Genomic DNA, 24,708 nt, shown 5'->3' on the forward strand with positions numbered 1-24,708 from the left:
ACCAAGAGACTCACACAAGCTCAGACACGCACTACACCCAGACACTGGGAAGTCCTGGGCGGGGAGATGAAAGGCAAGCCTCCCCCTGAGACGTCTGCCGATTCCATCGGAGGGCCTGACCCCACGACACAGAAACCTAAACGATCAGAACTTGCGACTGAGGCAGCAGGCAGACGGACGCGCCCTCCGGGCCTCCTTCCCCTGACCCAATTGCGAGTGGGGGGAGTGGAGAGGGTAGTGCAGATGGACTACACATCCCAGCAGACATCGCGGCGGTGGACCCTTCCCTCAGTGTTGCCCCTCGCCGCTAGTCCTGATGGGAAATGTAGTCCCTGGACGGCGCAGGCTGGTCGAATGGTGTGCCTATGTCTGTGTGTTTGGGAGGACTGAGCCCCAACGCTTCGCAGGCTCCTTCGGGGAGCCCCAGCGTCTCCTCGTTCCTCTTGGGATTCTGGGGCTCTGTCTCCGGAATGGATGCTGGGGCTTCCTCTGTGTCCCCTGGCACCACTGTGTGCCCTCCCCCTAGCCCGCTGCTCCCAGCCCCCCCGCCCCCCACCCCCCCCCGGCTCCGACCCTCGGCGGGCGGCCGGCCCCTTTAAGAGTGGCCCCGCTGACATCACGGCGGGGGGGTGGGGGTGCTGGCCCGGCTCCCGGCTCCGCGGCGGCGGCTGCAGGACCCGGCTTCACTCTGCGCCCGCCTGCTGCTCTGGGGGACCCCGGCCTGGGACGCCCCCTTTCGCTCCCTCCAGCCGTCCAGGCCCCACGCTCCGCCCCCAGCCCCAGCCCGCAGCAGGGGACTCCAAGGATTGCCCCTGCTGTCTCTCTCCCCCCAGGGTCTCTCTGTCTCCGTCTCTCCTTCTGTCTCTCTGTCTCCCTGCCTGGCTCCAGGCGCCTGGGTCTCAGCATCTCCCAGCCCGAGGCCTCCGAGCGCCCGGTGCGTCTTGCTGCCCCTGCTGCCTGGCCGGCCTCTCCACTTGCAGCGCCCCCGAGTCTCTGAGCCTGGGGAGCCGGGGCTCTGGGACCCACTCTCTGCCCCACCTTCTCTCTCTCTCTCTCTCTCTCTCTCTCGGTCTCTTTTAGGGCCCCCCTGGGTTTGCTCGTCTCCAGACCCGCGAGTCCCAGGACTGCTCAGCCTCGAGGTCTGGGCGCGCCCAGTCCGCTGCCGTCCCCCAGCCGCGCCCCCCCACCCCCACCCCGCGCGCCCCTGCTCCGCTCCCGTCGGCGCTCCGCTCGGTCCCTCCCGTCCCCTCCCCGCCACCCCCCACTCTCCAGCCCGCCGCCCTCCCTCCCGCATCCCCGCTCCCCCCCCGCGCCCCTCCCCTCCTCCGCGGCAGCCAATGAGCGGCCGCCGGTCCCAGCTCCCGGCGCCGTCCGCCGAGTGAGGCCGCGGGCGCGGGGGGTGGGGGGTGGGAGACCGGGAGGGGGCCGGGACGCCGGGCTCCGGGGCGGGGGCGGGGGGCGCGGGCGTCGGCGACCCCGGTGGCGGCGGCGGCGGCCGGGGGAAGCCGCGGGGCCGGTCATGCGGCTGCGGGGCCCGCGGCCCGGAGCGTCCGCCCAGCCCTGAGCGAGGTGAGCGCGAGGGGAGGGTCCTGCAAGGAGGTGTGGGGGGCGGGGGTCCCCCTCGAGGGGGCGGGGGCACAGGGGCTGGGGCTAGAAGAGGCCTGTGTGGCTCCGGGGTGGGGGGGCGGGGGCATTCCAGCGGTCAGGACGCCCGACTTCGGGAGGCTATGGGGCATGGAGGGACATTTGGGCCTGGGGACGGCGGGGTCCGGGGGTCCGGAGCAGCGGGGCAACTACACTCGTCGCGTCCGAGCCGAGGAGACCTTGCGCCCTGGGGAGGGTGCAAACCCGGTCCTCGAGGGAGGCGGTCCCGGCGCAGGGGGAGGACCTCGCCCGCTCAGAGCAGGATGTGAGTCTGAGAAGGGGTGCCGGGAAAGCGGGGGTCTGCCCCCCGTGAGGTCGAAGGGCCGTGGAGTTTGGACTCGGGTTTACAGAAGGGGGGACCTCGCGCGTCCGAACGCTGGAATCCAGGAGACTCTGGGGGGAAAGGAGAAGGAGGCTTCAGGCCTGGGGAGAGGGTCCCAAAGGGGAGAGGCTGGAAGCTGGCGGGGAATGTGGAGGGGCCGGGCTGGCCACGTAGAGTGAGGGGGAGTCGCAGCCACGGAGGAGGGGGGTCTCCGACCAGAAGGCGAGCTGCTGGGTGACCGCGAGCCGGGCCCCCGCCGGAGTCGGAGGCGCCAAGGGCGGGAGCTGAGGTCAGCTACCTGGGCGAAGGCAATCAGGGTAACTGGGTTTCCGCGGCTCGTTTCTGAGCTGAGCGGGCTGGAACGGGAGCAGGCAGCTGGCGGTCGAGCCCTGGAGCCACGGGACGGGGGATGGGAGGAAAAGCTGGTCGGCGCCCCGCCACACGCTCGGATCCCCGAGCCCTCCGGGAGGCTGGGGGTGGGGAGGCAGGGCGCTGGGTGCGCCAGGGAGGCTAGTGGCGAAAGTTGTTTGATTCCTTACTGGGGTCGGGGCAGAGTTTCAAGGCTACCAGCATTCTGGTTTTGTTTGTGTGGTTTTTTTTTTTTAAGTGGTGTCTCAAATCTTGGCTGCATTTGTTGGGCAGTGTTTAGGGATCTTAACTATCCTAGTTAAAAAGATGGTGAGGACTCTGGTATTCAGGGGCGTAGAGGCCTCTGGTTGAGATCGGTTGGGGATCCCCTAGGGATTTCCCCCAAATCACCAGACTGCTTAGTTTAGGGAAAAGCTCATGGTGGGGGGTGAGGGTGCCGGATAAGGAATGAGGAGCCCCCCAACTGGAATCTCCAGATTCCTGACTGGAAGTGGGAGGGGGCAGCTATGAAGAGGAGATCTCTTGTTTCAGCATTCAGAGTTCCAGGGACCAGAGTCCTAACGTGGGAAGTGGGGGTCCAGAACCTCTGATAGGGAATTTCTGGGTCATGCGATGGAAGACCAGGGAGATGGAGTTCTAGTCTTCCTGGTTGGGGTTTTAGGGTTTAGAGGACTGATCCCTGGTGTGAAGGAGGGTCACTTGTTTGACCGGAGCGTTCTGGCTAGAGTGCCGAGTTGGGGGTGGGGGGTGGGTGGGTTCCCAGAACATTGCTTTGATATTCGGGGGTCTTCATTCAAAATCCTGGCTCCAGGTGTCTGGGCCCAGTGTTTTGGGGATCCAGCAGCCTGGGATGGAGTTCCAGCGTCCCAGGTCCAGGGGCCTGCCTGGGCTTGGTGTTGGGGGGAATTAAGGTTCTGGAATCTCAGATTAGGGTACCAAATTGAGGTCAAGACCCAGGATCAGAGTCAGAAGGTCATGGGTCAAGTTCTTGGTGTTAGAATTGGGTGTTATGGATCAAGAGAAGAGTTTAAGAGATCAAATTTAAGTGGGGACCTCTGCTCAAGGTCTGAGGTAAGCCTGAGGTCAGGGGACCCAGGCTAGGGTATGGAGTTAGGGTCCTTCGTTGGTGACCCACTTGGGGGACTTCTGGTTTCTATTCAGGGACAGAGTCCTAAGGGGAGGGATCAGCAGATAGAGTCAGGATTCGGTGGCCAGGGTTAGGGCTTTTACACAGGTTACATTGCTCAGCATCCAGTGTTAACGTTTCAACCCTCGGGGTCTAGAGACCTAGGTCATGGCTGAGAGTTGAAGTCCCCGGCCCTTGTTGGAGTCTCGTATTCAAAGTTGGTGGCTTGCATCAAGGCACAGGGTCAAGGTTGTGGGATGTGCCTGGTCCTGGTTTTGGAGTGCCTGATCACCACAATAGCTCCTGAGTCACCAGCCCAGGCTCAAGGTTAGGGATTCTGGCGGGCTCTAGTGTCTGTGGTCAAGGTCTCAGGGTCAGGGCATGCAGTTCAGGCTGGAGGGCTTGGTTCTGGGGTCAAGACTCTAGAAACCGAATTCCTAGTTGAAGTCGTGACATTGGGCACCCAGGTCCAGACACATGGGTGGAACTAAGGTTCAGTCCCTGGATGTGGGCTGAAGATTACGGCTGGAAATCTTATCCTGGGGTTTGGCCGAGGGGTTGTCGGGTGTGGGGTCTCTGATCCAGAGCCAGAGCACAAGTGTCAGGTTTGGGAAGGCCAGTTCTAGGGTTGAAGGTCAACCATTGGTGTCACTGGTTCAAATCCAGGGAGGGAATCGTGGGTCAGGACACAGACGTCAGATTTGAGAGGTTTGGGGTCTGGTGTCTTAGTCCCAGCCCAGTGTCCAGGGTGGCTGCGTGGGGGTGAGGACTCTAGTTGGTCCTATCAGGCCTCCCCAAGGGAGCTCCGAATCCCCTCAGGCCCCGCAGGGCGCCCCCCGCCGCTGAGGATGAGTCACTGCAGCAGCCGCGCCCTGACCCTGCTGAGCAGCGTGTTTGGTGCGTGTGGCCTCCTGCTCGTGGGCATCGCCGTCAGCACTGACTACTGGCTGTACATGGAGGAGGGCACGGTGCTGCCACAGAACCAGACCACGGAGGTCAAGATGGCGCTGCACGCCGGCCTCTGGCGCGTGTGTTTCTTCGCAGGTACAGACCTCAGCCGCCCTCCACTCAACTCTCCCTGCCTTGCCCGGGTGGGATCCGAGAGTCCTGATCCTTTGTTCCTCCACCTCTCGGGCTCCAGAAATCCAGAAACTGATCCCGTTTCTGTCCTGGAGAGTCAAGTTCCTACGTGGAGACCCAATTTCTAGCCCTTCATTCCCCGGACCTAGGGGTCCCAGTGCTCATACAGTCTCCTGGTCCCTGACCCCCTAGGAACCGCCGAATCCCCCCTCCTCCTCAGAAGTGGCAATCTAGGTTCAGAGCGTGTCCCCTGGACAACTTCATTGCTGAATGGACAGGGTAGAAAAATCCATGTTTCCCAGTGAGCACAGAGACCCTCCTCTTCAAGGACCCTGCCACCCACTACCTTATTCTCTTTAGGGACCCAGGAGTCCTGGCCCCTCCTCACTTGGGACCCAGGGTTCCAGCCCTGCCCTCCACCTATGGGTCTGGTCTCTAGGGAAGCTGGCAACAGGAACTCCCAGACCTCCTGCCCATCCCCTCTGCAACCCTTGGACTAAGCCATCACCATCCGTACCCCTGACTGCCTCTCCAGAGCTCAGGATCGTCTCATCCAGTGCTGCTTTCTTACCATCCCCCCAGGTCGGGAGAAGGGTCGCTGCGTGGCCTCGGAATATTTTCTGGAACCGGAGATCAACTTGGTGACGGAGAACACGGAGAATATTCTGAGTGAGGGGAAGCAGGGGGCCTAGAGAGCAAGGGGGCAGGTCCTGGGAGAAAGAGCAGGACCAGGAAAGAGGTAGGGTGGAATGGAAGGAGTGGAGACTACAAAGAAGGCGAGTGGTTGGGTAAGGGGGAGGAGATAGGCCGAAGGGGCGGGGCCTAATCAGTGGGTGGAGCCAACAGGAAAGGGGTGGGGTCAGGCCGAAGGAGGTGGGGTCTGAGTAAAGGGGTGGAGTCCTCAGTGGAATTACCAGACAGCAGGAGAGTCTGCACAAGGGAGAAGCCACCCAAAGTCAAGGGGCCGGGAGATGGTGGAAATGGAGAGGTCAGGGGAATGGGGAGGTGTCCCTGCAGATTGTCCGCCTCACCCCTTCTCTCCCCTTGCCGCTCCCCCAGAGACAGTGCGCACAGCCACCCCCTTCCCCATGGTCAGTCTCTTCCTCGTGTTCACCGCCTTCGTCATCAGCAACATCGGCCACATCCGTCCGCAGAGGACCATTCTGGCTTTCGTTTCTGGCATCTTCTTCATCCTATCGGGTGAGCCCAAGGGAAGGACTTACGGGCTGGGGGGCTCTTTTAGGTACCAGAAGCCTGCGGTTCCTCCTCCTGGCTGTATGACCCTGGAGGGGCTGCAGAACCTCTCTGAGCCCCACTTTTTCCTGTGTGAGAGGGAGATAGACGGCAGCGCCCTTTTCACGTGGAACCGAATCATAGTGAAGGCTCACTGGGTGCTAATTAGGTGCCGGGCTCTGTGCTGATCCTCACGGCCCTGTGAGGTGATAGCCGGTGACAAGGCTCCTTGTTTCCTGTGCAACATTTTGTCTGAAAATTTTTCAAAGAGAAAAGGTGAAAGATTTTGGAGTGAATGCCCGTGGACCTACCACTTCGAACAACCATTACCATATAACTAGACTTGCTTTGTAGTGTATCTGTCCATGTAGCTATGTTTTTACCCATCTTATTGTTATTTATCTCACTATTCTTATGCATTTCAAAGTGAATTGAGGCATCATTACACTTTACCCTAAATACTTCACTATGCATGCCATTAGCCAGAGTTCAGTATGTGTTTATAGTTCTTTTTAAAAAAATTTATTGATTGATTTGAGAGAGAGGGAAACATTGACTTGTTATTCCATTTATTTATAAGCTCATCAGCTAATTCTCGAATGTGCCCTGACTGGGGATCAAACTCACAGCCTTGAAATACTGAGCCACCCGGCCTGGGCCATAGTTGTTTTTATTTTTTTGAGCTAGGAGTGATCTCAAGTCCTTTTCATAACATCTCTGCTTGGGGGTTATTATTAGCACTCACTTAATAAAATGGGGGTACTGAGGCCCAGAGTTGTGCAGAGATTTGCCTAAGATACCAGCATAAGCTGGTGCCCGGGGACTCCAGTGTCCTGAGTTCTAGAGCAGGATCGTTTTCAGTGTTCCCCTCATCCAAACTGCGGCTCGGTTTGGTCTAATTCAGTCCCCACTCGAGTAAGGTCAGCCCAGATTAACTCAGCTCTGACACGTTCCACTCCATCCATCTGCCCCAACTAACCCCAATCTATTCTGACTCAATTCTTCAGTTCAATTCAAATTAATTCAACACAACTTAGTTTAACTCCATTCGGGTCCTTCTAATCCAGTTGATATTTTATGAACAAACCCTGTTGTACATCTCATTTCCATTCTGTCCCCTGGGTATCGCTTCTCGGCCTTTTGGCTAAGATCAAGGATAGTGATCTGTCTTTACCAGTTTGATATTCTGTCCCCTGGGACCTCCACTCAGCTCCCCCTTCAGAGGTGGCTCTGAAAATAATTAAAGGTGAATTTTTTAATATCCCTTCCTGCCGTCCCTTTCCTGCAACTCACCGAGCTTTCTCTAGGCTCAGCCTCCCTAGTGCCTCTAACCGAAACTGACAAGACTTTATCCAGGGAAATTAGGGTGCAACCTCTGTGCGAACTCGAATCACGGCGTGTGCAGCCAGACACTGAGCTAAAATAAGACATGTAGGATCTCACCATCCCCGAGTGTCAGAGCAAAAGGTCTCATCCTTTTTTTTTTTTCAGATAAAAAAAAAAACATAGTGGCCTAGAGAGAGAGAAAGTAGGGCATGGAGACTTTATTTAATCCACCCAAAACATTTGAAAGAAACTCCCATTGATTGTGGCTCACAGCAGTGGAAACAGCAGAGGTGACCTAGCTAGTCAATGGCAGGGCTGGGGTTAGAATTGAGGGTTTTCTCGACATGAAAACTGCTCATACAGGTGCACAGGACCTTGGGGATCAGTGGTGTTGTTGGGACTGGGAGTCAGGCCTCTGATGTAACAATTTGAAGGGGACTGAACCCCTTCCTCAAGTTTATGTCATAGACTATGACCTGTATATCCACCCCAAGGTATCCATCATGTACTTGTTTTAAAAATATTTTTATTTAATTTTTATTTTTAGACAGAAGAGAAGGGAGTGAGAATGAGAGGGAGAGAAATATCAGTGTGTGGTTGCCTGTAGTATGCCCCATGCTGGAGACTTGACCTGTAACCCGGGCATGTGCCCTGACTGGGAATCGAACTGGTGACCCTTTGGTGTGCAGGCTGATGCTCAAGCCACTGAGCCATACCAGCCAGGGCCATCATGTACTTTTTAAGAAAAAGATTTTATTTATTTGTAGAGAGTGTGGAAGGGAGGGAGAAAGAGAGGGAGAAAAACATTCACATGCCCTCAACCAGGGACCCAGCCCACAAACCCAGGCATGTGTCCTGACTTGGAATTGAACAGGTGACCTTTTGGTTCTCAGGATGACACCCAACCCACTGGGCAACGCCCATCAGGGCTCCAACATGTACTTTCAAGATTGTGGGTGTGGTGCCTGAAGGTATATGCTGCTGTGAACCTGGGAAGAATGGGGTTCAAATCCCAACACCTACTGTGTGTGCTATACCTTCCCTTTGAGGAGTTGCTGAGAAAACAAATCTCTGGCAGGGACCAGCAAACTTTACATCGCAAATATTTCAGGTTCTGTGAGCCGTCGGGTTGTAGTTCTGAAGCAACCAGAGGTAGAGTAGTGGGCATGGCTGCTGTGTTCCAAAAATACTATTTGTGGACCCTGAAATGCAATTTCAATGTAATTTTCATGGGTTATAAAATATATTTTTATTTTTGTTTTTCCATACTGTTTACAAACCTAAACACCACACTTAGCTCACAAACCATACAAAATCACATGGTGGGACAAATTGTAGTTAGCTGGTCCCTGGTCTAGGTCATGGGTGTGAAGGGCCAACCCAGTGGCTGGCTTGTCACAATAACTGCTCAACACAATCTTTTTTAAAGATTTTATTTATTTATCCTTAGAGGGGAAGGGAAGGAGAGAGGGAGAGAAATATCAATGTATGGTTGCCTCTCATGTGTTCCCTGTTGGGAACTGGCTTGCAACCCAGGCATATGCCCTGACTGGGAATTGAACCACAATCCTCTGGTTCACAGTCCCATGCTCAATCCACTGAGCTACACCAGCCAGGGCCCAACACATGGTAGTTTTAGATACACGAATAGTAGTAGCAACCACAACCACCTTCATAATAAACGCTTTATCAAGTGCCATGGTTTGGGAAAGTTCTATGTGCTTTTTCTTCACCTGGCAAGACAGTCATTGTTATTATTCTCATTTTCCAGTTGAGGAAACAGGAGCAGTCAGAGTTAAGCTGTTCCATCATGGAAGGTGGATTCCAACCCAGGCTTTTCACCGAGGCACTATACTGCCCCATAAAAGTCATAAAAATGAAGGTGATTTAAAAAGGGGGGGAAAGGATGGAAATAGTTCCAATATCTTAGATCTTGGAACAAAATGATTTGATCCAACCAATTCATGTTCCCTATGAGAACACTGAGAGAGAGAGAAAGAGAAAGAGAGAGAGAAGAGTTACCTGAGGTCTAAAAAGTGGGAGAGATAGACAGACAGAGAGACAGGAGTTGCCTGAGGTCTGGAAAGTGGGAGAGGGAAATGGACGGACAGAGAGACAGGAGTTGCCTGAGGTCTGGAAAGTGGGAGAGAGAGAAATAGACGGACAGAGAGACAGGAGTTGCCTGAGGTCTGGAAAGTGGGAGAGAGAAATAGATGGACAGAGAGACAGGAGTTGCCTGAGGTCTGGAAAGTGGGAGAGGGAAATGGACGGACAGAGAGACAGGAGTTGCCTGAGGTCTGGAAAGTGGGGGAGAGAAAGAGATGGACAGAGAGACAGGAGTTGCCTGAGGTCTGGAAAGTGGGAGAGCTGGCATTCAGTCCTGGGAAATGCAGTGAAAGGGCTGGGGCAGGAGAGGGCTAGGGGCACAGTGGGCATCAAATATCCCTCAGGGAACCGTGTTGGGGATGGACTAGAGGAAGATGAGCAAACCAAGGAGGAGGCTTATGCAGCAGCAGACTGAACAGTAAGGTTTGGGTTGAGCCAGGGCTAGGAGGATAAAGGAGATTGCATGACTTTGAAAAGGAAGAGTATTGACAGAAAAATCAATATAGAATCAGTTGGCTGACTGGGTTTGGCAAGAGAAGGGGTGAGGAGGCTGGTGTGGCATTGATTTTCCTTTTTCATAGGTCATAAATGGCATGCTTTCTGGGCATGGCCCATATTAACCCCTGATCCTCAAAAACATGTTCTATGCATGTGCCTGTTTATTCACTCATCAAACATTTACAGAGACATCCTACATACCAGGCTCTGCGCTGGGCCCTGGAGACAACACAGCTGAGTCCCAAGTGAGAGTCCACATGCAGTTCCCCGCCAAACAGCCCCCAACTGCACATTCATCCAAGCGTCAATGTCGCACATTACTTAACGTCTTGAGCAATTGATGACGAGCAATTGATGAATTCCCATTGCACTTAGAGTGCGTCCCAACTCCTCCTGCTGGCCCTTCGTGGTTCCGTGACTGCTCAGATCTGTGACCTCATTTCCTAACCCACTGACACTCTCCTTTGCTTATCACTTCAGACACACTGGCCTCCTGCTACTCCTTGAAAATGCAAATCTCAGCCCCGCCGAGGACTTTTACACTCACTAGGCCTCGATATGCAGAAGTTTCTTCTTGGTTTTCACAGGACGGGGATGTTCCCTCCTCAGAGTTTCATTTTTCTGACAACAATATGTAATGCCTTGCTCCCTCTGCTGTCCTATTTCTTGTTTGATTATTGTTTCTTAGCACTACTGCTGTTGTCAGTCATCTTGGTTTCTGTCTCCTCCCGCTGGAATGTAACCTCCCGAATGTCAGGGAACGCTACAGATTAGATGAGTTGCTGGTACAAAGTACGTACTGAAGTATTTGTAGACTGGGTGGAGGATAAGGACAGCTCAGGGCATGCTGGGAAAGGGGAGGTGTATCCACCTGACACCGTAGTGTGGTGGGGAGGGTGGGAGTGATCGGGATTCCAACAGGAGGGGACGTTCAAGTTGATGATACTGAAAAGAGCTGAGGGGTACTTTTTCTAGTGAAGAAAGAGGAGAAAGTGCTTTGCAAGGAGGTTGAATGAACAGCGTGTGGCAAGACCCCAAAAGCAGTGAAGACTCAGGTCGACGTGGGTGCCGCTCTCCGTGGTCCTGAAACGCGATTGTTCTAAAGCCGTGGTGTCTATTGCTCTTGGAATGTGGGTGACTCTTGCCTACTGAACTCTAAGAATTCTGGAACAGATACGGTAGAGAGGGTAGGGAGAGGATTGGGTTACAGAAAAAAGGGAAGGAGAAAAAGAGGAAAGGAAAAAAGGTTATTTTTAGAGCACAAGAGCCATTGTGAAGTGGCCAGGAAGGAGAAAGAAGGACGAAAATAAATTACCTTCTGACATTGTTTTTATTTAATTTTCAATGACCAAAAGCAAAACCACAACCAAAACCACAACCAGTTTGTATTTGTAAATGTTTGTTGGTTTTTTTTCTCCTCATCCCCTGCTCCTTACTCTCCTGATAGAGAGTGTTTTTTATTTAGAACTGTTATATGAAACATGGTACTTAAAGTGAGGCAGGTGTGGTTAGCAGGGATCAGGTCATAAACAGCATATCCGGTGGTAAAATTAATACCTTTTCCTGTTATAGGAGGGAGCCAGGGAAAGAGTTTCAACAAGAAAAGAAAAGAATTCAGTATGCGTTTCAGAAAGAATCCGTTTCTAAAACAAGGGGATGGGGTCTGGGGGGCGGTGGTACAGGCATAGAAGTAACCTTAGCTGGGTCAGAGGACTTGGGTTCACGAAAGGGGGTAGATTTATGAGAGATTCAGGAAGTCAAATGGACATGACTGGGTGACTGGGAACCCTTGAGAGAAGAGAGAGAGCAGAAGGAAGGTTACCCCTGTGCCTGACTAGGGGTGCCCAAGTGAGTGTGGTCCAGGGCTGCCTTTGGCAGGCCTTTCCCAGAAACCTGCTCACCTGTCAAGACGTAACCTCAGATGCCTTTGCCCCCGTGTAACACATCGCGGGTCCCCTCTTTTTTTTGAACATTAAAATGATAGGATCCTAGAATTTCCAAGTGCTGTGGAGGTTCAGAGCAAGAAAAGGTTCATTCTTAGAGGAGGTTGAGACATGGTGGGTGTTAAGAGTGGAATGAAAAAGGGGAGCAACTAGGAGCTCTTGAGGAAGTTCATTGTGAGCAAGCATATTCCTCCATTTGACTAGTCTTTATTTGTGCTGAATCTCTGCTAGATGTTGGGGACAAGGGATACTAGTTCCAAGCATCCTGGTGGGGGTGGGAGAGGTGTGTGACAGAAAATACAAATAAGGGAAAAATGTCATGTCAGGTAGTAATAAGTGCTATGAAGAAAAATGAAGTAGATTAAGGGGAAGGCGAGTGATGGGGGAGGGTTCTTATTTTACCTCACCTGAGTCACTCTGAATTTTTTAGTGGAAACTTTAAAATCTGTATAATAAGCCCTGGCTGGTGTAGCTCCATGGATTGAGTGTGGACTGCAAACCAAAGGGTCTCTGGTTCATTTCCCAGTCAGGGAACATGACAGGGTTGCAGGCCAGGTCCCCACTGGGGGCCATGTGAGATGCAACCACATACTGATTTCTCTCTTTTTCTCCCTCCCTTCCCCTCTCTTAAAAAAATAAATAAAATCTATTAAAAAAAGAAATAAAAAATCTATATAATAGTACAATGAGTGAACATTATCATACCATCTTCCACCTAGATCCAAGTAGATCCTGCATTTTGCTAATGTTGGGCTGTATTTTCTCTCTTTCTCTCTCTCCCCCTCCCGACCTCTCACCCTTTGAAAGTAAGTTGCAGACACCATGACAGTTCATCTCTAAACATTTTATAATAGTATGCATCTCTTAACAGTAAGGACATGCTTCTATGTAACTCTAACACCATTATCACACCCAGAAATTTTACAATAATTTCATAATATAATTTATTCCATTTTCAAACTGTCACAGCAGTTTCAAAAATGCCTTTTAGCCCTGCCTGAGTAGCTCAGTGGATTGAGCGTGGGCTGTGAACCAAAGGGTGGCTGGTTCAATTCACAGCTGGGACACATGCCTGGGTTGAGGGCCAGGTCCCCAGTGGGGACCACATGAGAGGCAACCACACATTGATGTTTCTCTCCCTCTCTTTCTCCTTCTTTCCCCCTCTCTTTAAAAATAAATAAATAAAATATTTTTTTAAATGCCTTTTAGCCCTGGCTGAGTAGCTCAGTTGGTTAGAGCATTGCCCTGATATGCCAAGGTTGTGAGTTTGATTCTCGGTCAGGGCACATACAAGAATTAACCAATGAATGCACCAATAAATGGAACAACAAATCTATGTTTCTCTCTTCCTCTCTCTTTCTTCCTCTCTCTAAAAAAATCTGTACCATATTTTGCTCTGTATAATGCACACCCATGTTTCTGGCCCTAACTTTTAGGGAAAAAATCTTCCATTTTAATTTTTAACTCAATTTTTTACTTATATGTAAAGGTGGTTATTATATTCCAGAGTATTATTTTGCATATGGATATCATTCTTGCTTTCTATAGATACACATGTAACTAATAAGCATAAGTAAAAGAATTAAAAACATTTATATAGATATGGAATTAGTATTACCCATGTATATGCACATCCTTATTTTTCCCTAAAAAATTTGGGCAAAAACATGTGCATTGTACATGGCCAAATACAGTACTTTTTTTTTTAAAGATGGCTTTTATAGCCCTGGCTGGTGTAGCTCAGTGGATTGAGTGCTGGCCTGTGAACCAAAGGGTCACCAGTTTGATTCCCACTCAGGGCACATGCCTGGGTTGCAGGCCAGGTCCCCAGTAGGGGGTGTGGGAGAGGCAACCACACATTGATGTCTCCCTCTCTCCTTCCCTTCTCTCTCTAAAAATAAATAAATATAATCTTTTTTTAAAAAGACAGCTTTTATAGCTTTGCCCCAGGACCAGATTTAATCTACTTTCACACATAGTATGTCTCTGTTAGTTCAGACTACTTCTCCCACTATTTTATTTACAACAGTGACTTTTAAAATGTACTTCATCTTAAAAATATAGAAAGAATAGTGTAACAAAATGCCATGCATCCTTTACTGAGTTCCAACAATTATCAACATATGGTGAGTCCTTTTTTAAGCCACACTGCCATACCTTCCCTCTGTGCTACACGACATTTTTTCAAAGCCAAACTCACACATTAAATCATCTCATCCACAAACATTTCTGTCTCTCCCTGAGAAATAAGCATTTTGTTATTTAACATAACTGCAGCACCATAATCATGCCCAAACAATTAAGAATAGCTGCTTAATATCATTTAATATCTAGGAAGTGTTCAGCGTCCCCACTTGTCTCATAAAAGCCTTTTTTACAGTTACTTTGCGGTAAATTGGGATCCACATTCCACTTGTGCGTTCAGCTGATAGATCTCCAAAGCCTCTTTCAGTCTGTAACAGTCCCTCTCCTGTTTTTTCCTTGCCATTTATTTGTTGAAGAAATCTAGTCATTTGTCTTGCAGAGTCTCCACGCTCTAGATTTTTCCAGCCATGTCCCCGTGTCATGGTTTAATGTGTCCACCCATCCCTGTATCTCCTTGTAACATTGTTATTGATCAGGTTCGGGTTTTGATTTTTTTTTTTTGGCAAGAATTACTTTATAGGTAGGTGGCGCCGTTTGCATCTGACTGTGTTATAGCAGAGACATAATGTCTGGTCATCTCTTCTTGAGATGTTAAGACTGATTGCTGCTTCTGGTGTTATCAGCTTGCTATTTATCACATCTTGGATTTGTTCGGTCAGTTCCTTGTGGCATCGTTTAATTTATTCCTCTTTCCTTTGTATTTTCTGTGGTTATGTCTGGCCAACATGGAAATTATGTCTAGACTACCTTACATCAATGCGATTCAGCTTAAACATGTCTGGCAAGAAGATTCAGAGGAACTGTGTTCTTTATTTTTTGATTTATTTATCATTAGAGGGTAAGGGAAGGAGAGAGGGAGAGAAATATCAGCCCCTCGATCCTCTGGTTCTCAGGCCTGCACTCAATCCACCGAGCTACACCAGCCAGGGCTATATTTTTTATTTCAGGTAGTAAATCATGTCAGATGGTTTCCCCATGAGCAATTCAAAGTTTGAGTCTATGATTTTTTTTATTGATTGATTGATTGATTTGAGAGAGAGAGAGAGACATCGATTTGGTGTTCCACTTATTTGTGCATTCATTGGTTGATTGTTGTATGTGCCCTGACTGAGCATCAAACCCACAACCTTGGCGTGTTGGGAAGACACCCAAACCAACTGAGCTGTCCGGCCAGGGTGGCAGGACAAAGTAGGAATGCTTGGTAAGGGATGAGGTCATCAGAACTCTCCATTGAGAAGGGACATTTTTCTCTTTACAATGAATGAATAATCTGCAGGTAACCCTTAGGCACCTCGGGGGAAAATCCTGTGTGGCAATACCTATTTTTTAAAATCATGGTTGATGTACAGTATTATATTAGTTTTATCGCTTCTCGGTCTTTTGGCTAAGATCAAGTGTAACATTATATTAGTTTCAGATATACAACCCTATGATCAGACATTGGTATAATCTACAAAGTGATCCCCCTGATAATTCTAGTACTCCGCTGGCGTCATGCATAGTCACTACCGCATTACTGACTACATTCTTTATGCTTTCTTTACATCCCCATGACTGTTTTGTAACTGCCAATGTGTACTTCTAAATCTTGGAGATACTTATTTTTTTAACAAATTTTAAATTTTGGAAATAATGTAAATTTTAAACTTACAGAAACATTTAAAAAATAACAAATGAACTCATATAGATTTCACTTAGACCAATTTTTTTTAACTGAACTTTTAAAAAAATGTATTGATTTATTTTTAGAGAGAGGGGAAGGGGAGGAGAAAGAGAGGGAGAGAAACATCAATGTGGGGTTGCCTCTTATGTGGCCCCCACACTGGGGACTTGGCCTGCAACCCAGGCATGTGCCCTGACTGGGAATCAAACCGGTGACCCTTTGGTTCACAGCCTGTACTCAAACCACTGAGCTGTATTAGCCAGTGCTCATTTAGGCCAATTTTTAACATTTTGGCACACTTGCCTTTATCTGTCTATCTGTCTATCTATCTACCTATCAGTCTCCATCGATCACCTATCAATCATCTATGTATTTATCTATCTGTCACCTACATCTCTCACTTCTGTCATCTATCTGGCTTTCTATCATGTACATCACTCATCTGTCTACATCTAGTTATTCATTATCTCTATCTATTAAGCTTTGTCATTTTCCCTCACCCATTTTATCTCTGTTGTATTTATCTATTCATATCTATCCTGTATTTACATCATCTATGGATCTATCTAAAACCACTTAACCGTACATCACGAACACCTCACCCGTAAGCCCTGCAGCAAGTATCTCCTATGGACAAGTGTGTTTTCTTTTCTACCCACAGTGCAATCATTGACTTCAGGAATTTGAACCCTTACACAGCACTATAGCTGATACACAGTCCATATTCCTATTTCAACAATTATTCCAGTGCTGTCTTTCTTTTTTTTTAAAGATTTTATTTATTGATTTTCAGAGAGAGGGGAAGGGAAGCAGAAAGAGAGGTAGAGAAACATTAGCATGTGGTTGCTCTCACGTGCCCCCAACTGGGGACCCAGGCACATGCCCTGACTGGGAACTGAACTGGCGACCCTTTGAGGGTGCAGGTTCCCACCCCTGCACTCAGTCCACTGAGCTACACCAGCCAGGGCTCCAGTGCTGTCTTTTATCGTCTTTCCCCCCTGAGTTGGGATCCAGTCTGAGATCATGCTCTGTATTTCCTTGTCGCGTCTTTTTCATCTCTTCATCTTTTATATAGTTCCTGTGCCTTTAAAAAAAAGATCTTTCATGTCGACTCTTTTTGAAGAGTGCAGCCAGTTGTGCTGTACGATGCCCCAGTTTCCGCAGGAGTGGATTCAGGTTACACATTTTCAGCGGGGAGGCCACATAAGTGAAGTAGGGGCAGCCTGTCACCCGAAGGTCATGGCATCAGGCCGCCCGTTGCTGGTGATGTCAGCCTCCAGCCCTTGATTAAGTTGGTGCCTGCCAGGTTCCTTGACAATAGAGGAAGGTTTTTTTTATCTTCATATAATCTCTTCTTTCAAGTTTTTATTTTTGAATTAGAGTTCACATGCAATATTGTATTAGTTTCAGATGTACAACATAGCGATTAGACATTTATATAACTTATGAAGTGCACCCCCTCCCCCACAAATAAGTCTGGTATCCACCTGAGCCCATTCAGTTATTATAATATTAGTACCTGCATTCATGAGCTGGCCTTCCACTCCCATGACAGTCCTAAAACGACCCATTTGTGTTTCTTAATCCCTTCACCTCTTCCCCCCATTCCCTCATCACCCCTCCCCGTTGTCAACCCTCAGTCTGTTCTCTGTATTTATGAGTCCGTTCTAATTCTGTTTGTTTATTGTGTTATTTTGGTCTCACACGTAAGTGAAATCATGGTGTTTGTTTTTTCTCTGTCCAACTTTATAATCTCTTTGTAATTAGTAGCTACTCCATGGGGAAATTCAATCCAGGGATTCAATGTCCACCGATGAGTCCTGTGCAAATCTCAATATTACCACTAAGGTTTGCAAAATGGTGTTTTCTAACTCTGTGAATAAGAATTGTCTCTCTTCCTTCATTAGTTATTGATTTTACAATATATCATTGTGTATTCACATTTTAAAAAACTTCAGCGTGTTATATGACATTACTTTTAGTATTCATTTTAGTGCTCAAATCACCCCCAGTTAGACACTAAGGAATTTCTTTCAAGCTAGTTCCCATGTTCTTATTTGACATGTTCCTTGCATTTTTTTTTGAGCACTTCCTTACTTTGTGGCATGAATACACTTTTACATGTCTTCCTCTGGCCTCAAATTAGCTATTTCTCCCAGGAGCCCAAGCTCCTTATATAGTGGGGGGTGATATTAGAGACCAAATCTGGGTGCTAGGTGTGCTCATTGCTGCTGAGATGTCACTGCTTCTGGAATCTTTCAGGAGAGAAAGCTGGCAAATCATATATATATTTATAAAATAGGAGCTTATATTGTATCTAAACACCAGAGGTTTCTTCCTCGCGTTACCCTATTCTGACTTGTATCTTCCTTCTCCTTCTTTCAGAGAAAGAAGAGAACTCTAGCTCCCCAAAACATTAATATACTTACGCATTTGCTCAACCCTACAATGTACACAGAATAATTTCAGAACTGTTACCCCTAGACCACTAACAACACAACAAACAACAGCAACCATATTAAGTAAGGTTCAAGATTTCTTTGATGATCTTCTTGTCTTTGGCCTGAGATATATAATCAAAGTACTGTATTCGCAAATTACTAGATTACTAGTCTCCCCGTCTTGTGGTGGTACTCTTCATTTGATGGGAAGTCAGTTTTATTTACGTTGGTTCATATTCACTTTTAGTTTTTCCCCATCCTTGGTGAAATTGTCTTTTGAATACACAAAATGTTAGCATAGGTCAAAAGCTCAGGGGAGGGCCACTTCCTCACTATTGCTTGCTTCTTTACTGTTCTCACCTGCCCCCTGTAGGTTATCAACTACATTTGTTTTCTTTCCTTTGTCTCATATTGCAAAAATAAACAGATGCATACAGGTGTTCTTACGTACCCTTCTTTCTTTGCTTCAGAGTAGCATCCTGTATGCTCTTTTGTGCATTTTTAGGGATATTTTATTTATTTATTTTTAAAGGCGGGGGAAGGGAAAGAGAGAAACACCAATGTGTGGTTGCCTCTCATGCGCCCCCTGCTGGGGACCTGGCCCACCACTCAGGCATGTTGCCTGACTGGGAATTGAACCTATGACCCTGTGGTTCACAGGCCAGCACTCAATCCACTGGGCCACGGCAGACAGAGCTGTGCTTTTTTTTTTTTTTTTTTTTATGTGGTGAGATAGTCTGAACCATCACTGAACTCCATCCACATCAGTGCACAGAGCTTGACCTCATTCTTACTGCACAGTGGCTCAGTGCTCTGCTATGTGATGTTTTCTAGATTATTTCATGAATCAAGGGCATCTGGGTTGTTTCTGATATTTTGCAATTATGAACACTGACTGCTGCAGTGAATTAACTTGTGCCTGGGAGCTTTCATCGAACAGATAACTTCACTGGACAGATTTCTTCAGGGAAGACTCCTCACAGTGCGATCGCTAGGTTCAAGGATAAATACCTGTGTGGTTTTGTTAGTTATGGGGGCTGTGTTAGTGTACAGCTGCACAAGCAACATATAAGAACTTTCATTTCCTTGGCCTCACCAGAAAAAAAAGTGAAACTTAAAATAGCAGTATTTTAAATTTATTGATTTAGAGAGAGAGATTAATCATTTGTTCTTCCATTTACCAATGCATTCGTTGGTATTCTTCTTGTATGTGCCCTGAATGGAAATCGAACCCACAACCTTGGTGTATCGGGACAATGCTCTAAGCAACTGAGCTAGCTGGCCAGGGATGTTGAGAAGCTTTTTAACTTTTGATGATCTGGTGCCTGAGACATGATAGTCCCTCATAGTTTGCACCTGCTTTTGTCTTACTTTGAATGAGAGAGCATGGCTTTGTTTTGTTGTTTGTTGTTTTTGTTTGTTTTTTGTCTTGTTTTTCAAGAGGGAGATCATAGAAGGCCTTTCTAAAGAAGTGATAAGGAAGGAGAGGGCCAAGTGAAGTGACAGAGAGAGAGAGAGAGGAATCTGGGGAAGGAGCATTCCGGGGAGAGAGAAGAGCAAGAGCAAAGGACCCAAGGCAGAAACGAACTTGATGTGTTCAAGGAACAAGGAGAAATTCATGTGGTCTAAGCAGAGGGAGCAAGGAAGGCGTGAGCAGGGATGAGCCTGGTTGGCACCACGTGGGCATTGTAGTTCAGGGGTTGGTCAAGTTTTTCTGTAGGAAAGCCAGGCGATAAATACAGCTTTACTGGTCTTGCTGTATCTGTACAGCCACAGGCAGTGTGTAAATAAACTGGCTGTGTTCCAATAACATTTTCCATCTGGACCTTGAAATTTGAAATTCCTAGACTTTAAAAAATTAAGATGTTCTGATTCATATAACCTACAATCCATACAATTCTGTGGTTTTTAGTATATTCACAAGGTTGTGCATCCCCATTACCTAATTCCACAACATTTTCATCACCCCCCAAAGTAACTCCACACCTTTTAACAGCCAGTCGCAATCCCCCTTCGCCCCATTCCCTGGCAACCACAAATCTACTTTCTGTCTTGATGGTTTTGCTCGTTTTGGACATTTCGTATAAATGCATCCATGCAATATGTGGTCTTTTGCATCTGGCTTCTTTTACACGGCACATTTTCTAGGTTCATCCATGTGGTAGCAAAAGCCAGTACTTCCTTTTCCTGGCTGAGTAGTATTCCCTTCGTGGCTATGCCCGTTGATGGCCATTTGGGTCGTTTCTACTTTGGGGCTATTACAGATAATGCTGCTACAGACATCCGGGGACAGGTTTTGGTGTGGACATCTGTTTCCAGTTCTCTTGAGCAGATACACATTCGAGTGAAATTGCTGAGTCACATGGTCATTCTATTTTATTTACTTAAAAATTTTTATTGATTGATTTTGAGAGAAGGAGAGGGAAGGGGAGAGAGAAAACACGTATTTGTTGTCCTACTGATTTATGCATTCATGGGCTGATTCTTACATGTGCCCTGAAAGTAGATCAGACTCCCAACCTTGGCGTATCAGGACAATGCTCTAGCCAGCCAGGGCATAGTTTTAACACTCTGAAAAACTGCTAAATGCAATTACATGCTTTTTAGGTGCCACAAAACATCAATCTTCTTTTGGTCTTTTAAAAAAAAATTTATTTATTTATCTTTAGAGGGGAAGGGAAGGAGAGAGGGAGAGAAACACCAGTGCATGGTTGCCTCTCATGCACCCCCTCTCATGGGAACTGGCCTGCAACCCGGGCATGCGCCCCGACCGGGAATCGAACCACAATCCTTTGGTTCGCAGGCCCGTGCTCAACCCACTGAGCTACACCAGCCAGGGCTCTTTTGGTTTTTTAGAACAAATTTAGTTACGGAAAAACCATTCTTAGCTAGGAGGCCACACAAAAAGACAGCCCTGTTGTAGGCAGTGGAAGGGATGTCTACTTATTCTGGGGGTGATGGACACACAGATATTTATTTGTAGGATTCAGGGGGAAGATGCTGGTAAGGATTACACCGATTCAGTTAGGGACCCTTGGCATGGCTGCTGTTACAAAGAAAGATCATCTTGGAGCCCTGGCTGGTGTAGCTCAGTGGATTGAGCGCGGGCCTTCGAACCAGAGGATCGCAGTTCGATTCCCAGTCAGGGCACATGCCTGGGTTGCAGACTGGTTCCCTGCAGGCCAACTCCCAGCAGGGGATGCACAAAAGGCAACCATACATTGATGTTTCTCTCCCTCTCCTTCCCCTCTAAAGATAAATAAATAAATAAATAAATAAATAAATAAAATCTTAAAAAAAAAAAAAAAAAGAAAGATCATCTTGGGGAAGTGTTATTTGCCTCCTAAAAATTCTCAGCCCAGGCCTCTCCTCTCTACCTTCCCTGGGTGCCTCTATTTCCTCATCTGGAAATGGAGATAAAAATGGGACTGACTCGAAAGTGTTGTAACGTTTGAATGAGTTAAAGCGTATCTGACACTGAGAATGGTGCCTGGCACAGAGCAAGATCCATATAAGCGGTTGTTATGGTTATTATTGTTGATTATTATTGCTGCTATTATTATCCATACCTCAGCTCAGACCTCCTCCTCCTCACCCCCACCCTGGAATATACAACTCCAGTGTCTCCCCTCCAATCTCTTTCCAAAACCAGCCAACCCCCAAATGATCTAACCCTCCACTCTGGCCCTGCCATTCCTCTGCTCCAGACCTTTTATGGTTCCCTGCTGCCCTGGGCATCAAGGCTGAGCTCCTCAGCCCGGCATGTGAGGCTTACCATGGTTGTGTCCCTGCCCCCCCCCCCCGCCCCAGTCTGACCCCATCTCCTGTGGCTGCGGTCCACGTTGTAGCCACATGGATGGACCAGCTCAGGCCCAGCCTCCAAGCCTTTGTCCTTGGCCTTCCCTCTGCCCAGACTGGTATCACAGGTACTCTTATCTATCCACGTCCTGTATGACTTGGACAAATGTCCTTCTTCCTGACTCTGCCTGTTGGCCAGCTTTCATAATTTGCCTTTCCCAATGACGTTGGGAGATCCTGGACACAAACTGGGGGTGGCAGAGAAGGAGGGTGATTTGTCTCTGGGACTGCCACACCCAGCCAAGACCCAGCACCCAAGGGGCTTCAAAAGAAGGAAGTTAGCTCCTGGCTGGGTGGCTCAGTTGGTAAGAGCATCATCCCCACACACCAAGGGTGCCAGTTCCATCCCTGGTCAGGGCACGTACAGGAATCAACCAGTGAACACATCAACGAATGCAACAACTACAAAAATGCTGGAAGTTAGTTCACTTCCAGCAGCCGGGAGGAGAGGGAGAGAACAGTGGTGGGGGGTGCGGGCTGGGGAAAGAGGTCCACAGCTAACGGACCAGGGGCACCCCCTGCTCCCCCAGGCCTCTCCTTGGTGGTGGGCTTGGTTCTCTACATTTCCAGCATCAACGACGAGGTCATGAACAGGCCCAGCAGCTCTGAGCAGTATTTCCACTATCGCTACGGGTGGTCTTTTGCCTTCGCTGCTTCCTCCTTCCTGCTCAAAGAGGTGATGTCTTGGGGCCCACATGAGAGCTTTGAATGGGGAAGGAGGGGTCTCTCCGGTCCAGGAGGGAGAAGAGGAATGGTGGAGTGGGGCGGGGCATAGACCCTGGAAGACTGGTGGCTGAGGCCCTGGGGGATGAGGGGGATGGGGACCTGGGGTCCTGGGGGAAAAGGGGGATGGGGGCCTGGAATCTTGGGTCCTGCGGGTTGCAGCCTCCAGGACTCTGACCCTGCCTTGCCACAGGGGGCTGGCGTGATGTCCGTGTACTTGTTCACCAAGCGCTACGCGGAGGAGGAGATGTACCGCCCGCACCCGGCCTTCTACCGCCCGCGTCTCAGCGACTGCTCCGACTACTCGGGCCAGTTCCTGCAGCCCGAGACGTGGCGTCGCGGGCGCAGCCCCTCCGACATCTCCAGCGACGTGTCCATCCAGATGACGCAGAACTACCCTCCCGCCATCAAGTACCCGGACCACCTGCACATCTCCACCTCGCCCTGCTGAGGCCGTGCCCCTCGGAGCTCCCTCCTCCTCCCTAGGGGTCTCCCTGCGGCGCAGCTCCCCTGCCGCGCGTCCCTTCTGGACTCGGCTTTCACCGGGAGGGCGCTGCTCACACTTTAGCCCCACCCCCTTCCCAGTAGCCACGCCCACTCCCTTTCTCTTTTCAATAGCCCCTTACCCTTCATTGGGCTTGTTTACCTCCAGGTGGCTCCACTCCCTCGGTTGCCCGCCCCCTTTTGCGGAGGCCCCGCCCCTTTCGCGGAGGCCCCGCCCCCAGCTAATTCACACGCTGAGTTCCAGCGTGCAGGCAGGCGCCCACCTCCCCAGAGCCCCCCAACCTGCTGCCTCCCCTCAGGGGCGCTGGGCTGGAGAGTAGGGTCCGGCAGCCCAGGTCAGGAATGCCTACCATCCTCTCCTCCCTTCTGCTCCTAGTCCTCTCCTGGCTCCGTCCCACCTGCGCGCTCTGGGGGGGGGGCCCTGGAGCGCAGTGGGGGGCTTCTTCGCCCTGCCCACAGCCCCGGGGTGGGTCGGGGGTCTGTAGGCCGAGGGTTTGGTTGATCTGGTCTCCCTCCCACACGCGTCTCTGCCCCCCCCCGAGACCCCCCCCTTCTTTCTCACCGGCTGGGCCCTTCTCGGCCTCCGGAGGGTTACCTGCCTCTCAGGGGGGCGCCGTCTAACCACTCTTCTCGCTTTCCCTGCTGCCCAGGCTTCTCTTTCTTCCTCCTCTCCTCCTCCTCCTCCTCTAACTCTGTCTCCTTCCTCCTTTTCCCCTACACACCACACGTCAAGGATGGAGACCCCAGCGTGAGGGAATTCCACGCCGTTTCCACACCTGTGCCCGCCTCCTCCCCCCTCGGGGCTCCGTCCGGGGAGGGAGGGACAGTAGCGGGGGTCGACACCCCCCAAACCTCGAAGTCTTCCATTTTTCTGGCACTCCCCTTCATGGAAGTTCCCCTTCCCATCTCAGACCCCCAACTCTGGCCTCTTTCAAGGGTCTGCCCTCCCCCTTGGACAGATTTGGGGGCGTCTTAGAAATTCGCCCACGCCCCCCCTTATTAGGGGAGGAGGGGCGAGGTAGCACAGTGTTGTACACGGAAGCAGAAAGGCCCCCGGGGTGGGGGGAGGGAGGCAGGGGAGGGACAGGGGCTTTTAGTTCGCATCTAAGGGGGGGAGGGGGGAGGGGGACCGCAGCAGTTAACCTGTCCTTACGCAGCGATTTTTAACGAGGCTGGGGGGAGGGGGGGCTCTGGGGGGTGGGGAAAGGGTGGGTGGGGGGCCTGGCTCTGTTATTTACCGTGTATCATATGTAAATACCAACAGAAACTTCAATAAACTGTATTTCAAACACGTCTCTGCCTGCCCAGGGCCGGGGGAGGGCGTTGGCTGTGGAGGGCTGGCTTCAGGTCTCTGCCCCCAGGGTCAGGGAATAAGGTTAGATTGGTATTTGTCAAACTGCTCAATCCTCTTCATCATTCACATCAGCACCTTATAGTTCAGTCCGTGGAAAGGGTGTAGGACTGCAACTGACACGGGTCAGAATCAATGAAAATTAACTCTGGGTATTCCTCTGACCACTGGCGTACCGTCAGTATTCCTCACCTTTTCCCCACATTCACGGTTTCATTTAGTTTTCTCCCCAAGATTTCACATGGAGTTTGTTGGACTCCCCTTTGCAGCTGGGCCCACAGAGGTGGAATGACTCCTTCAGGGTCACACAGGTAGAACTTGGCAGAACCGTGAGCCTTGAGAGAGTGGTGGGTTCTCCCCGTGTGAGTGGTTCAGT

At 49.7% G+C, this 24,708-nt stretch overlaps 1 protein-coding gene and 1 pseudogene across 2 annotated transcripts; both read left to right on the forward strand.

The window, feature by feature from the left end:
- Nucleotides 1-1,512: 1,512 nt before the first annotated feature.
- CACNG7 (calcium voltage-gated channel auxiliary subunit gamma 7) lies at nt 1,513-24,046 on the forward strand. 2 transcript variants are annotated; one of them, XM_037045606.1, is made up of 6 exons: nt 1,513-1,569; nt 4,281-4,505; nt 5,124-5,210; nt 5,601-5,741; nt 22,285-22,430; nt 22,671-24,046. In XM_037045606.1, exons 2-6 carry the CDS (start codon nt 4,310-4,312, stop codon nt 22,926-22,928), a joined length of 828 nt encoding a protein of 275 aa, XP_036901501.1. In that variant the 5' UTR covers nt 1,513-1,569; nt 4,281-4,309; the 3' UTR covers nt 22,929-24,046. The 2 variants fall into 2 exon arrangements, with proteins under 2 accessions (XP_036901501.1, XP_036901502.1); XM_037045607.1 differs by lacking the exon at nt 1,513-1,569 and adding an exon at nt 1,813-1,909.
- On the forward strand, nt 6,899-7,041 carry LOC118986644 (uncharacterized; annotated as a pseudogene).
- Nucleotides 24,047-24,708: the final 662 nt, after the last annotated feature.

This window comes from Sturnira hondurensis, unplaced genomic scaffold (assembly GCF_014824575.4).
Source record: "Sturnira hondurensis isolate 20B ecotype Veracruz unplaced genomic scaffold, ASM1482457v3 Scaffold0004386, whole genome shotgun sequence".
In the NCBI taxonomy this organism is placed as follows: domain Eukaryota; kingdom Metazoa; phylum Chordata; class Mammalia; order Chiroptera; family Phyllostomidae; genus Sturnira; species Sturnira hondurensis.